Source organism: Caloenas nicobarica, chromosome 10 (assembly GCF_036013445.1).
Source record: "Caloenas nicobarica isolate bCalNic1 chromosome 10, bCalNic1.hap1, whole genome shotgun sequence".
In the NCBI taxonomy this organism is placed as follows: domain Eukaryota; kingdom Metazoa; phylum Chordata; class Aves; order Columbiformes; family Columbidae; genus Caloenas; species Caloenas nicobarica.
The window spans coordinates 20,078,546-20,093,514 of NC_088254.1; the positions used below are offsets into that span (position 1 = coordinate 20,078,546).

A 14,969-nucleotide genomic window follows, 5' to 3' on the forward strand; every position below is an offset into this window, starting at 1 on the left:
ATCCACAACATCCATCCCCGATCCAAGCCCAATAGTTACAAATAAAGTGACTCTGCACTGTCAGGGACCTTCGAAACCTCACAGCCCACTCCGTCATACTTGTGACAACTGCTGCTAACATGGAATCAAAATACTTAGAAATTTAAGGCTATTTTAAAGTGGTGGGTTTAGTTTCACACCCAAGAGACCAGCGACAGATAAAATGTTTGAATAATAGTAATATCAGTAAAGCCGGCTATATTCAGAGGCATCAAGGGGGTGATCACTTTGACCACAAAACTTCGTCTTCTCAGTGGAAACTCTGCTTGGTTCAACGGCTTGTAAAAATGATCTGGCAAACAAGTAAATGTGAGTCCTACGCGCTGTACTGGCAGTGCCCTGAGCTTCCCCCACAGTTCTCCTGAAGCCCCATTCACAGGCAGCTGAAAATATTATTTTAGTGCCTGGAGAATCGTAGAATCATAGAATCACTTTGGTTGGAAGAGACCATTAAGGTCATCGAGTCCAACCATAACCTAAATCTAGCACTAAACTGTGTACCTAAGAACCTCGTCTATATGACACAGAATCACTGCAACTATATTTCAACAACATCATTCACAACTACAGTGGAAAGACAAGGGATTTATGGATAAAGTGATTAAATATGAAAATTCCTGGCAGTTTCATAGTTGGTAAAGCAATCTGCAGCAAGGTATTAGCATGATTACTATCTGCAAGTAATATGCACACAGCGAAGAAAAACGTGATGAACAAATAGTATCACACTATGGTTACTATTAAATTACACTACAGAAGGAATTTCCTCTCTGCACTGTCATTACACATTTTGAACACACCTGGATATGTTTAAGAATAACTTTTCATTTTTTAAAAAATGGTAAATATTTTTCTTATGGCGATGTAAAAAATAATTCCAGTATTCTAACTCAAACCACCAAATTGCCTCTGTATTAGTACATAGGCCAATTAACTGTTGTACACTAAGCTCTGTGTATATCATACAGAGCATTTGGCTCCCAGCTAGATTTTAAGCCTGTAAACTGATCCTAGGGATTGCTTGACACCACAGGTCTTTTCCGTTCGGTCTTTCCCCCCCAGGTTATAACCTGTCTCCTCCTGGCCCATGTGAGCGCTCCAGCTGGAGTCCCTGGAGAGTATCTCGTTTTTTCAACAAGCGCTGATTTATGGGACAAACACACTCATCTTTCTCACAACCATAGGGATGGCTTTACCCATGCTATTATTGTTTGTAGTCTTATCTCTGTAGAAGATTCAAGAGCTAGATGATCCCTGCTGGTGGTGAGATTTAGGAAGAAAGTGATGAGCTTTTAAGCACGGATTTTTTGACCCAGTCAGTGGCTGTCTTTCTAGCTAAAAAATGTCCAGAAAGGTGTGTTTTTCTATAGCCTCAAAAAGCTGGGATGGGCAGGACATGCAATCTGAGATGGCTGTTTTAAATCTTTGTCTTCTGAGTCTTCCTCAGCCTCTGACCTCTCAGTATCTCTGCTGAGGAATTGGGACTACTTCTTCTAATCTACTTTGGCAACGCTCATCTGGCAGGCCCCTGAGGCAAACTTGAAATATCTTTTGGAGGTTCAGTTCATCATTTGATCTTTCTGGATTAGTCATTAACCTTGAATTATCCACTCTACCTACTTGCCTAAGACTCCCACATTTTCTAGGAAATAAATTGTCTACAGCGCTACGTACATAAACCCAGGGGAGATGAATGTCTGCAAATGAAGACTTGTAGCTAACGATTTGGGAAAAAATGCTATGAAGATAAAACAGGTCAAGGCTGAAGGATAGGGTGGAGGAGTGCAATCTAAAGATGTCAGGTCACTTCTCAGAGATTTGTAGCCTTTTATAACACAAAGTCATTACATGTTCTAGGGTAAATATTGCAGCCCATTACATTTCACCTGGTTATTTCTGTCTCGAGATCTGCAGAAAACTGGTGCTTTCTCTGGGCAGCCTGTTCCAGCGCCTCGCCACCCTGACGGGGAAGAATTTCTCATATCTAATCTAAATCTCCTCTCTTTCATTTTAAAGCCATCACCCCTCATCCTAAATCTAGAGCAGACTAATCTGAGGGTCCTATTTCTAATAGATTTTATTGCATGCATGTTGGTTTAACATACATTGTTGCACTAATGTACAGGTGAAGGTAACTCCAGGTCTAGTTAGCACTGGTTGTCTTTAGCACCAGTTTGTGATGCAAAATCATGTCCAATTCGCTCTTAGTTTTCCGAGGCACCTGGGTGAAACTGTGGCTCTATTGATGTTGGGCAAAACTCAGACCAATTTGCAGTGGGGCCAGGATTTCACATTGGATAATTTTAGCAAGGAGAACTGGAAAAGATTTCTGAGAATCAGTCACATGGAATTGACAGATATTCTTTGCTTACAGCTATCAAACTAAATTCATGCTTGAATATGTAGAAGCAAGAAAACACTGTTCACAAATGGACTCGTAATTTCCATGAAATATGCACAATCTTCTGTTGTATCTTTCTCTCCCTACACAGTTCTGAAACTTTCCACCATATCTCTGCCATACTGGAGTCAAAATAATCAGGTAAATCTTGACTTTTGGGAACAGGTTGTGCCACACCCAGTCACTAGAAGGTTTGGGGTTTTTTTGGAAAAAAGTACAAGGAATCTAGTAGAATAATACAGCTGCTGATGTCGAAAGTAGGACTCCAAGACTAACATTCCTGTCTGATTGCCTTTATAAACAGTACTCAGTAATTTTCCAGTACAGTAGTCATTCTGCTAACAGACTTGCCAACTTTCACTCACACAGGTTTCTTTTTTTTCTTTAGTGATTATCATTTTGACAGCTTTATTTTTGAAAATTTCCCACCAATTATAAGATCAGCCACAGGACAATGTTTTATAATTTACATGCAGATCACCATAACTCAGTTTCTGAGGACTCGCCGTGGCGTTGGTGCGAGAAGGTGTCTTTCTTGCTGGCAGCTGCCTCGCTACACTAAGGCACAGAAATCAGCATTTTCAGAGCCCTTTTGCAGCGAGTTATCCCTACCCTGATCCATGGCTGGTGCATCTTTGATGGGACAACTGGTGTTCCAACTCCATTCCCTGCCTTTCCAGGAAGGCGGTGCCTTTTCCTTAGCTCATACCGAGGGATGAAAACAGGGTGAAGAGCACCACAGCAGGCAGCAGTAGGAGTGAATTTCACAATTAAATATTTTGCTAGATTATCCTGCTAATCCTACTTTGTGGGTAAAGACTGCACTTGGTCTGAAGAGCCTCAAATCAAAGAAGCACAGACCATTTAACATTTTAAAACAAGGAAATGTTTAACCATAAGGTGGTTGAGTCAAATATTATAACAGGAAAACTGTGATGTAAGCCAGTGTGGGGGTTTACACCAAAGCTATGAAACCTCTCTCTTGAATCCATGTTAAAACTAATGCCAAATTAGTTTCTGCTCTAGCAAGTCATCTTGACTTATTTGATTTAAATGCATCTAGCAGCAGCCAATAAGCCCTCCTCATTCTAGACTCTGTTCCCAAGCCTTCTCTTATTTTTCTTCCAGAATTGCTTAATTGATTTGAATTGCTGGATTTGCTTAAAAAAATCTTTTTGTCTTTCAGTAGCTAATTAACTACTGATTGAACATTGCTGTACTCGATGAACCACCTACAACCTGGAATGCAAGTGATTTTGTGTCCTTCTAGTGGATGGTGATAAGCGGATGTGCCCATGACAAGACATCAGCTACTCACTCACAAAGGCACCCAGAAGTGTCACAGACTTTCTGGTCTACAGGATTTGGCTCCTACTCCTGCAAGACCTGGGAGAGACCCTCAGCACTGCCCGTGGCCAGCAGCCCAGGCCAGGTTCCCTGAAGAGCTGCCGCCAGGGCGCAGCATCGCCCGCTCGCTCAGCCGCCTGCAGCCACCGTGGCTCGCACAGTGTCCAGCACAGCCCTGGCAAATTCATTAAGCTCAAACAGATTCTAGAGATCCCAACTCCAGTTTTGGGAAATACTTCAAAATGAGCTCTTACGTGGTGCCTCCTTGGATCAGAGGGTGCTAACATTACTGTTTATGCCAGATTTCCAGGCTAAAATGATTTGAAACCCTCCCCATGGCTGTTCCTTCTTTTCTTTTTTCATGTAACCGAATTCAAAACACACCAAAGGAAATGTTTCTTAGCACAAAGCACAGATAAGGTTTTGAACTCATTGCCACTGGACTTTACGGATGATAAACATTTGTACAGGTTCCAAAAGAATCCGACTGTACTAATGAAAGAACATAACCATTTGGAAGCATTACATGTCTAGCTCAGTCCCTTCGGTTAACAGACACTCCCAATATGTCCCTCCAATTTAGTATAATTTCCATTCAGCCCTGCAAATAATTTGCTAACATTCTCAAGGAGTTTTCCATCATACTGCTCCCCCCCAAATTATATTATTTGCAAGATTTTCACCTCACAAAATAAACTCAAAACTGTTCTGCTCCCCATCTCCCTGGATGATAACACAAATAAATATGGTGCAAACAGACCAGAATCAGGGACACTGACTGATTTCTGTATTCTTGGGCTGTTAACCAGGGCACTGTCACAGGTATATGGTGGGGTCTAAAGGGAGAGGTGGACTTTCAGACAGTAAGGATCATACAGATCAGAACCATGAGCTTAAATCAGTCCAGGAATCAGAGCAATGGGCACTACTGACCATTACACACTGAGGCACTGTGCTTTGAGCGGTCACCAGCCTTCTGGGCAGGTGGGTGTGGTGCTGAACCAGCTGGGGCCTTGGCCGACCCTGAACTGGCTTCATTTTTTCCCCAGCAGAAATCACTGTGATGCATAAGCCCTTGGAGAGAATGATGTTGGATTCCAGTCCATGGATGGAAAACTGAAAGGGGAAGAAGGAGAGGAGACAAAGAGAAAGAGAGAACAACCACAGACCTGACCTCAGCGGCGTGCCAGTTTTTAGAGCAGATTTGGAGGGAGACAATAATCAAGGACATAGTGGTAAATGGATGCAACATAGGTTTCCTCCAGGCAAAACTCATTGGCTGTATTTCTTTGATTAAAATAACAACTTTTCCAGACAAAGGAAGCGTGGTAGACTTAATCTATTTGGTTATCAGTAAAGAACTCCTTTTGCTGCACTGGAAATGCATATGTAAGTTGGAAAAACTGGTGATATGCTGGAAAACATGGATATCAATGTGTAAATCATGTGGCAGATGAGAGCAGGCCACAGTGTAATGCTGTAAAGAAATATCAGGTATTAAAGGCATTCAGATTAGTTACCAGTGGATTTCCTGAAAGATGTCTTGCATTTGATCTAATTTAGTATGTTCATTAATGACCTCGGCACAAAAAGAAGAAAACCGAAAAATCGGGAAAAATGCTGAGAATACAAAATGTAGAAGCATTGTCAAAGCAACAGAGGATGAGGATGTCATACAGGAAGAACTGAATAACCTTGAGCACTGCAATAACAGAGATAGCATGAAAATTAACAGCGCACAGTGAAGGCTGCGTGCTTAGGGACCACAACAGGCATTTCTGTGTTAAAGTAGGATTCATATGTTGAAACAAATGAGGAGGAAAACATCTAGAATGCCTGTAAGCCACAAATATGATGCAGCCATGAAAACAGCAAAGCATGTATCAGGAGAGTGACTGCCAATGAAGACAAGAGAGTGGGAATGTGACTGTAAGGGCCAGACTGGACTGAGACTGGGGTTCTCCATCCACTTCTGGTCACTTAAATTTTTCACTCAAAATTCACTCAAAATTTTGAATTTACATAATGTAAATTAGAGCACCAGGAGAGAAAGTGACTAAGGTGACCAAGGGAATTAAGAATTGATGCACAGTCTCTGATCCAATAGGAAGTTAAACAACAGTCATGGATTTAGCCCAGCAAAATGATGGAAAGAGGACATACACTGGTTCGCTGTATCATACAGCAAAGAGCTATGGAGAGAAAATACTGTGTAAGCAAAGGAACAGAGCTGATGCAAGAACAAATGGCTGAAACATGACAGTGAATAATTAAGGCTGGAAATAAAAGCTCCTGACCGACAGGGACAACTAGGTCACAGAGGAGCCTTCCAGTGAGGGAAGGAGACTGTGGAGCAAAATCAGAACGGAGTTTACGACTTGCTGCTGGTAGCAGCAGCAAACTAACCCTTGGACTCAGGAGATACTTTCAAGTCCTAAACGGTAAAAATAAGGACTTGGGTCTCCTGCGGTTTTCTGTAGATGAAGGCAGGGATCTCTGGTTTTTATGCTGCTGTTAAGCATCTGTGTAGGAACACCACATACTCAGCAGGTCTTTGAAAGAACTCAACCTCTATTCAAATCTATTACAACAAAGAGGAGGGAAAATAATGGTGTATGCAAACAAGTCTAACAGTTGGGAAATTTCATGTGTTTTTGGTTCTTTTCCTGCATTAGAGGGGAGCAATTTCATACTCATAGACCCAACCAGGCATGTTGAATTGAAGTGTGTGGCCACTGGCCGACCTATGTTTTCAGTAATAACAGCTGATGTGATCTGTGATTTCTGAGTCTTGTGCCAACATGAGTGCTGGGCTTGCCTATATATTTGGGTTGGTGTTCAGTGTGCTGGAAACAACCCATACGCACCGCATGCAAGAATCCAGATTCCATCTGGTTACAGCAGGGTTTTGTAAAAAATATCTAAAGAGCTAGGCAAAGGATTAGAATAAAGAGGTGCTAATAGGGTGCAGTTGGGACAGGAAAGGAAGCTGTAAAGAATTTAATGGAAAAAGAGGGTCAAGGAACATAAAAAATAAAATAGGAAGAAAAAGAGGCATTTTTTTTAAAAGGTGAAAGAGTAACAATAATAAAGAATGAAAGATTCTTTTATTTTTGCCAGTTTCAACACAACCCCCAAGAAAATTCTGTTCTCTGACGTTTCATTTTAAAACATGTCAGTGTATCCAATCCTTTTTTCAAACCTGTTATGTTTTTTTCAGATGCTGGGTTGGAGTTGCAGAGGTCTAATCTTCTCCTTGGCCTCGTGAAACTACTGTCCCCTGCGCTATTTGGCTCTCCCAAGAGGTGGCTGAAGTTCAAAGGGATATATAATTTGCAAAGCACTTTGGGATCGTGCAGGAAGAAAGACACTGTTATTAATATCGTACCCTTTTTTTTCTCCAGATCACGTTACATATGTAACATGGGTTATTGGTTTTTTATTTTTATTACAATCTCAACAGCAATAGCCTCCTCCTCTTCTTCCATTTATACAACATGATCTCACCCCATCCCAAGGCGTATGCAACCCAGATTATATACGGACTGAGCGAGGAAGCAAAGGGACGGTGTGGGAGAGAGAATTAAAGTCACACAGCACATCCGAAAGAGAAACACAGACTGAATGACCTATGACCCAGTCCTGTGCTGGCCATAAGGTTCTTCCCTAGAGAGAAATTCTCTGTAAGGTGATTCTTTTACATTTTGAGTAAAAGTGTAAATGTAGATCAAAATGCCCTAAACAGAGCAAGTATACTACAGAAAGGAACACATTGTTCCTTCTTCTGCACTCAGGTAAAGGGCTTAGGTCTGAGTGGAAATGGGAAAGGACCTTATTGTAACAAGATGCTACAATAATTTTACTTGAAACCCTAAAACAAATTCAAGCCTTATAAAAAAAGCATTGACATGGTGAAAGAGAATGGTTTCTTTAAGATGTTCTTGGTCAGAGAATATGCTAAGCATGCATTTCTAATATCTGGGTGGGCAAACGCAAGTGGAAATTTAAATTCTACAGAGGCACAGAGAATGTGCTTCTGAAAATGTTTCCAGTCAAAAGCATTTTAAGTGTGAAAGTGTGGTCTACACAGAGGGAGTGAGACAGTGTGGTCTATCAGATCATCAGCAAGGATTTTGTAGCCTTTACGGGTACTAAGCACATTTGGTGTTCACTGTCATTGCCCCGACAAAATATGGACCAATGAGAGTACCACCATGCCAATGCTAATTGCTCCTGGGGACAACTGTGCTAAATCGTGTCTATAAATTGCCTGGTAACTCCATATAGAAGAGATATCTTGGAATAATTTTAAGGCCTGGACCTGAATCCAAAAAATAACACAATCTGGATATAGGAACAGGGCATTGTGATTTAACCCAAGCCACTGTCGCTGCCTGGACAGGCAGCAAGGTCATGATGAAAGTGTGCAACAAAGAGGAGACTTTTGGAGACCAGGGCCTCAGGGTCATGGAGAACCCGTTGAGAAACAGCACAGTGGTTCTCATGGCTCTGACAGACCTAGTGGCCAAGACCTCCCTTTGTTGCCCCCAGCTAGCAGAGGCAGAAGCTGACCGCTTCTGCCAGAGCTTTGTAAGCTGCTTTTCTTCATCCCTACTGCCTGGAATCCCCTCCATACACGTGCCTGTGCTCACTCCAGTCTCCTTCTAATGGTTTCACGAAAGGTCTACAAGAAATTTCATGCTGATGCTCCTTGTTTCTGCCTTTCTGAGAGAATGACATGACAGAAATCCCAGCATCACTGAATTTAGGAAACTTCCTCATGGAAATGACAACTGTTTCCTTGAAGTCATTGAGAGCCTGGCTCTCCTTACACACCCAGAAGCACACAGGTATCTCATTATACCTTTCAGTAGCACCAAGAGCAGTGTGGCAACAATATGGTGCAGCAGCAATAAGAGGCAATGCAGACAGAAAACGAAACCTGGAACAGCCCAGCCTTATTCACGGATTACCTGACACTGGACTTTCCTGCTTCAGGGCACTTTAATCAGAGCGCAGGTCTAATTAGAAGGAAGGGTGCTTTTTCTCATTTTCCCTATTGCTTCTGCCAGCAGGAGTAGCTTTGTAGGTACATTTCCCTCGCTTATCTGATCATGCAATATGCACCATCTAGCAGGTTGTTTTGAATATGCTTTTTTAGATATTGTTGAGCTTTATCCTATATTGATTTTGTGTTCTAACTACTACTAAAAGTTGAGCATCTACGCTACTCCACAATGCTAAACATTACTGCAGAGAGAGAGTGAACTTTGTGTTAGCAAACAAACTGAACAAATTAATTTGCCTTCCTGTGTTTTGTCATTTTGGCCAGAAATATTTTTTATTTTTTTATATCTATACATTGTAGATCACAATTAATTCAGCTAAAAGTGCTTGCTAGACTGAGAGCTTTTTATTATTTTTAGAACTTATTACTATTAGGTCTCTAATTACTCCTGCTGATGCACAAAAGCAAAGTACTGAGGAAAGCATCTAAAATGAGCTTCATCATAACTTCTTGACTACAACAACATTCAAGGATGTTTCCAAAACTACGCAGGTGTTTCTAGACACTGTGTAAACTTCATACAAACAAGAGACACTCCTTGCCTAGAGACTCCCAGTCTGAATGATGCCAATACAGATCAGGCACACAACGCAGCAGGTCAGCTATAGCAGCTTGAAGGCTGTGAGCTGTTCGCAGGGGTTTTTTGTAGCATTGTTTGATAATTAATCAGGCCTTACTCTGTGCTGATTCAAAATTTAAAAAAGGTTAGATATGCAGTCACTGCACTCTAGTCTTATAGTGCAAGCTGCTCTGTCACCCAGGAGGCAGCCAAGGGAAAAAGAAAACCATCCCCAAACAATACGTGAAGGCAGCTTGTGTGGAATCTGGCCTTACTGGCCACAAATTAAACGGACTCTGAGGTAATGAAAATCTGACCTGCTCAACAAAAGGAAACGAATATTACAGCTAGTTACCATGGCTAACAATATGTCCCAATACTTTCAGACATTTCCACCATGTTCACCAGATGGCAGCTTTGGAAATGGGCGATTTGTGAAGAAAAAGGATATTCGGTTTTATTTTTTAACTCCTTACCGTGACTGGCAGGGGTGTGTGTTACATTTCCTGACCTGGGGCTCGGGGCGATTCACTCGTTGGCAGTCACTGTCATTCACCAGTGTCATGGTCTTGTTAATAATTCGAGTGCAGGACACAATGGTTTTCCGTTCACCTGCAAGTCCAATAAAAAATAACTCTGAAAAAGGTAACTAGTGGCTAAGAACAAAACCACATCAACTAGTCAACCAAAACTCAAAAGCAAGGAGCTCCCTGCTATGTCTATAAGATCTACACAGACCTAACATCTCTGCAAGCAATCTTATTTCCCACTTCCGTCTTATCTCAGTACTGTTCTGTTGGTTTTTTGTTTGTTTTTGGGGTTTTGTGGGGTTTTTTGTTTGTTTTTTGTTTTGTTTTTGTTTCTTTTTTTCAGAAAAGCTACAAATCTTTCCCCAATAATTGTGAAATTGTGTGCTTCACAGGAACAACACATTGGGCTTTCTCTTTTTGTTTAAGGTGGAAACAATCTTGAAAACAATTTGCTTTCATTTCTGGTTCCTCCTCCACATGTAGCTGTGCCCTGTAATCACCTCGGACAGATGTTCCAGCCACGTAACCTGAAGCCACACAACCACCCACCACTCTGTGACTGATAATGACAGGACAGCTGCCTCCTGCTGCTCCCCAGTCAGGAAGAGTCAGGTTGAAAAGGAGTGACCGAGTTCAAGAGTGATAAACTGGGCTTGTTTGTGTTTCACCAAGAGGTGAAATTAATTAAGCCACCAAAACAATTTTTTTTCTTATCTTCTGGTCCTCCAGACATAGTACTTTAAAAATGCTGCCAGCAGGAGACATCTCAGGAGTGGTCAGCATTTCTCACATCTCTGTGTGTCAGGATTTTCAGGGCAGCAGTGTGGCCCTCAGGGTTCAGGAAAGCTGTGCTGCAGGACAGCATGACAGTGAGCAGATGTGACAAGGAAAATGCCATCTCTTTACCACGTGACTTTGCCTTACTGCTAATTATTTTGGTTTCTCAGCTCTTCTTCTTAACCCTGAGTCTGCATCAAATTGAGTTCATTCATTATCTGCAGAAGATAATAAAAACTAACTCAAATTCTGTTAATAAAAAATTTGTAAAAGTCTACCTGGAAGGAAAAAGGCTCTTCCCAGCTCGGATAAGTAGTAAAAGCATCTGACAACCAAAGTATATGAGATCAATTGTCATCCAAGCTACTACCCGTGGGAGCCATATTGCCAGGTACTGATTTGATTGAAATATGTGGCAGTCTTGTGACACAAATCAAAGGAGCCACAAACAATTTTCCTGCTAATTCCTGTGAAAGTTTAATGACTCTAAGAAATTATATTATTTTAAAATTTAAGTGTCCATTTTAAAATGATTTCTATTTACAGAAAAAAAATCCATGACTTCACTACACTGAGGGCAGTGAGCGTGCAAATGTGAAGATGAGCACTATCTCCTTGTGTCATATAATATGATAAAGTGGGTCTGCTGGTGAAGAAAGACTGGCCAGAATGCATGGAAATGATCCATTTTCCTCAGGGAAAAACCTACTTCATCCAGCACTGAAAATTCAACGGACAGTGGCTGACAAACCAGTCTCTGGTTTCACAGGCATCAGTTCCCCCCAGGGTTTCAGCAGATCTGTCTCAGCACATCCCAGGGATCTTCTGAACAGCATGATTTGCAATGTGCTCAGGTATTCCCAGAAAGTCCATCCCACATTCAGAGCATCTGATGCAATCTCCAGGAGCTGTCACAGCAGCACTGCCCCCATTTCATCCTTGGGGAAGGAAGTGTCTTTGGGTGAACACGCCTGAACACCTGCGAAAACTCTGCTCCAAGAATGTGACGGAGGTTTGAGATATGGGGCTGCACACGGCGCCTTGAGCCATCCATGGAGTGCTAATCCAGGTGCAGATCCAGCCTACAGTAACGAGCCGACCAAGCCGCGTCCCTGCCAAAACGCTGGGTGAAAATTAACTGTGGGGCTTGGATGATAGCTGGGAGAGTTGGTGAGAACGAGCTCTTCTTTGAGGTCATTATGGCAACATCCATTCACATGGCCAGTTTCCTTCATGCTTTGGCAACCCTGTCTTCTGCAGGCACCTCTCTAACGGCTGGTGTCTGCAAACACCGGCCTGCGAGTTCCACCAAGCTTCCAAATGGCCTTACCTCCTCCACACTGCACGCTGCAGCCTTCCCATCCGCTGTGCGTCCAGATGTACAGAGAATCCTGTTGCTTTTCTGGCTCACTTCTGTTTTCAGCAGTGTAGTTTACAGGAATGGTGTATTCATAATGAATTCCGTAATTCTGGTCATGAAATAGCAGCACCTGGTTCAGCAGGAAAAGAAAAGCTGTTACAACACATTGTGTACTGGGAAAGCCAAGACTGCAGAGACAGTAATGCTGGAAATGCTGTCTCGGGCCAATATTTCTAAAATACGAGTACCTTGTGAAAGGCAACCAAATCTTTATCTAGAAAGCTGAAATTACAGTGGTATTGGTAAAACAGGGCATCTGCGGGAGCAATAACTGCTTGTGATTTGTGAATATTTAAAACAGCCATGGAGATGTCTGAACCTGGAATTCAGTGCATAAAGTTAAGTCTCAAATGCGATCAGCAGGCCACTGGCTATCTAAAGAGAAATAGTAAGACAACAGGAAGCAATAAATCAGCAGTTTTCACATAATAACTATTTTAATAAGCATCTAGAGTTAAAAAGTCACTCAGCATACCTGTCCTGCCCTTGTTTTCTAGAAAGCAAGCTGTCTGCAAGCCTCATGTAGAGACTCATGCTTATGGCTGAGCACCTTTGCAGAGAATGGGGAAAATCTGGGTTAACTCTGTACTATTTATGGATCATGGTCCTGGGCAGCCTGCTGTACACCACCCTGCTTGAGCAGGGGGTCTGGACAAGACAATCTTCAGAAGTTCCTTTCAACTTGAACCATTCTGTGATTCTGTGAGCTGCAGCATTTACTGTTGCGTTTGCGCTGGGCTGCAGCAGTCCCTGGTTTGAAGGCAGAAATGTTTCTGACACATTTGAAGGAACAAGGAGATCCTTCTCAAAGTAAAAACAACTAACGCAAAGAAAAAAAAAGTCACATGCCTCCTGGGAAATGTGGCACTCAAAGTGAGCGTGTCTATTCCTGCTGACAAGCTGTAGGAGCAGGAATTTATTGTCTCAGAAACCTGAGGTTGACAAAGAAGAGTCATATCATACAGCTGCTGGCAACGTCTATATTGTCATACTCTGAGTATTGCTAGAGGAAGGTGAAATCTGCTTCCAACAGCAGGCTGATTATTTCCTATGGAGGCATATGTGATGTCTCTAGTGTTATTACTCCAAAACTCGCTGACTATTAAAAAAGGCAGAGGAACAGAGAAAATGCTTAATTTTTCACCACAGGTTGATGACAATTCTTGTCATGTTTTGATTTACATTTTGGCCTTCGTTTGGCTCTCCCTTTCACTGCCTTGAGTCAGAAGTGATTAAAAGACATCCAATGGAGTATGAGGCCCCTGGAATCCAAGTTACCACACTATCAACAGATGCCATGGAAGCGCTACTGTAATGCTGATCATGTGGCTTTAGCCTCACTTATAGTTATTATCCCATAATCTCAGCAGCATTAGACAGGTGAATTCTGCTGGCTCTTGTCACCTGCTGAAATAGGAGCAGTGCCTTATCAAAGAAGATACTTTAAGCAGAGCTATCATAAGTGAAGCAAGCGGCTGCTCAATTCAAAAAAGCAAATTTGCAAGTGCTGTTTTCTCTTGACAATAATTGTTTCCCATCAGATTGGCAGAAATCACTCCTATTTAACCAATAATCTCACCAAAGCTGTCATAAGCTCACTTAACCAGAAGAATAACTACATGTGCAGAAGGAAGGGGTCCAGCTTGCAGGCATCGACATCGTGGAGGTCTGTGCAGTGAACACTGTGGAGCTACACATACTTAGCACCCCTGAGTTCCTCTGCACAGTGCATAACCCCGGGCAGAAACACACGTTCCAGAAGATGTGGGGAGAAAAATACAATTTTGCTTCAGCTACAGAGGGAGTCTTACTACTGGAACTGAATACCAAGGTTGAAACTAGCCAGTCATCATTACAGTTTCAAAGATGAATGTTTTTTCTTTTTCTTTTTGTTTTAACACAATTCAGAATACCAGGCAGTCAGAGACAGAGAATGCAAAGTCCCGCTCTGGCTTTCTTTAAGTGCATGAGACACAAACAGCTTGATCTACAGAACTGATCAGTCGGTCTTGTATGAAGCATCCTTGTGCTCTGAGAGTGTTTGGTTGTCCTCTGTTGCCAGGAGGAGGTCTAGCACAGACCCAGTTACACAGACATTCATTTCTCCAAGAAATATACTTAAAGCAATGCGCTTGGAGAAATGCCTCAAGTGTTAAAAACCAGCTCCTAAAAAGAAATCCTTATTATCTCAACATGGGTGCAAGACTAGTGAATCTGAAGGCCCATATGAAACCAATTTCATGCAATTTTGTAGCCATATATAATTGGGGTGTGTGTGTACGCGTGCATAATTGGTTTCAAATGCAGGTCACAACGGACTGACTGAAGCTTCTGGCTCTTTGTCAGTCCAGTGTATTTCACCACTGTTTGAACAACAGTTTTCTATTTAGAGGTAACTGGTAACCATCCTGCCTTTCTTGCGTTGAAAGAATGAAACCCAGTACCTTGTATCAAGGAAAAGATTAATATCTGATTTGAAGAAAAGACTTAACGTGTGCTTTGTTTATGACTGGCGGTGATTTTAAGCCACATGTTTTTTTAACGGTCTGGTAACTTTTACTTTCCTCCTTTTTAATCATTTCTGGAGAGGAAGGTGAAGAAGGAAAATTTCCTCCGCTCATATCTGCTGAAAACACCAGTCTGTACCTGGAAAGGATACTCATGGAGAACCTCATAATCACTAGTTTCCTATGTTAGTTACTTACTCCTTAAGGAAGGGGAAATGAGTATTTCTTTAAAAACAAATCTCTCCTAATGCTGAAGTCTGCAAAATGCTGGTACCAGATTTGACTGCAGTACAACTCAACCAAGTAACACCCTGGAAGGTT

At 42.0% G+C, this 14,969-nt stretch overlaps 1 protein-coding gene across 2 annotated transcripts in view; it reads right to left on the bottom strand.

Moving 5' to 3' along the window:
* ADAMTS17 (ADAM metallopeptidase with thrombospondin type 1 motif 17) overlaps positions 1 to 14,969 on the bottom strand; it is a 183,542-nt gene that overhangs the window by 29,104 nt on the left and 139,469 nt on the right. For both annotated transcript variants that reach the window (XM_065641941.1, XM_065641942.1), the window contains 2 exons: positions 12,052 to 12,211; positions 9,891 to 10,026 (listed from right to left, as the gene is read on the bottom strand). In XM_065641941.1, the coding sequence (XP_065498013.1) occupies positions 9,891 to 10,026; positions 12,052 to 12,211 (296 nt within the window). The remainder of the gene's footprint in view (positions 1 to 9,890; positions 10,027 to 12,051; positions 12,212 to 14,969) is intronic.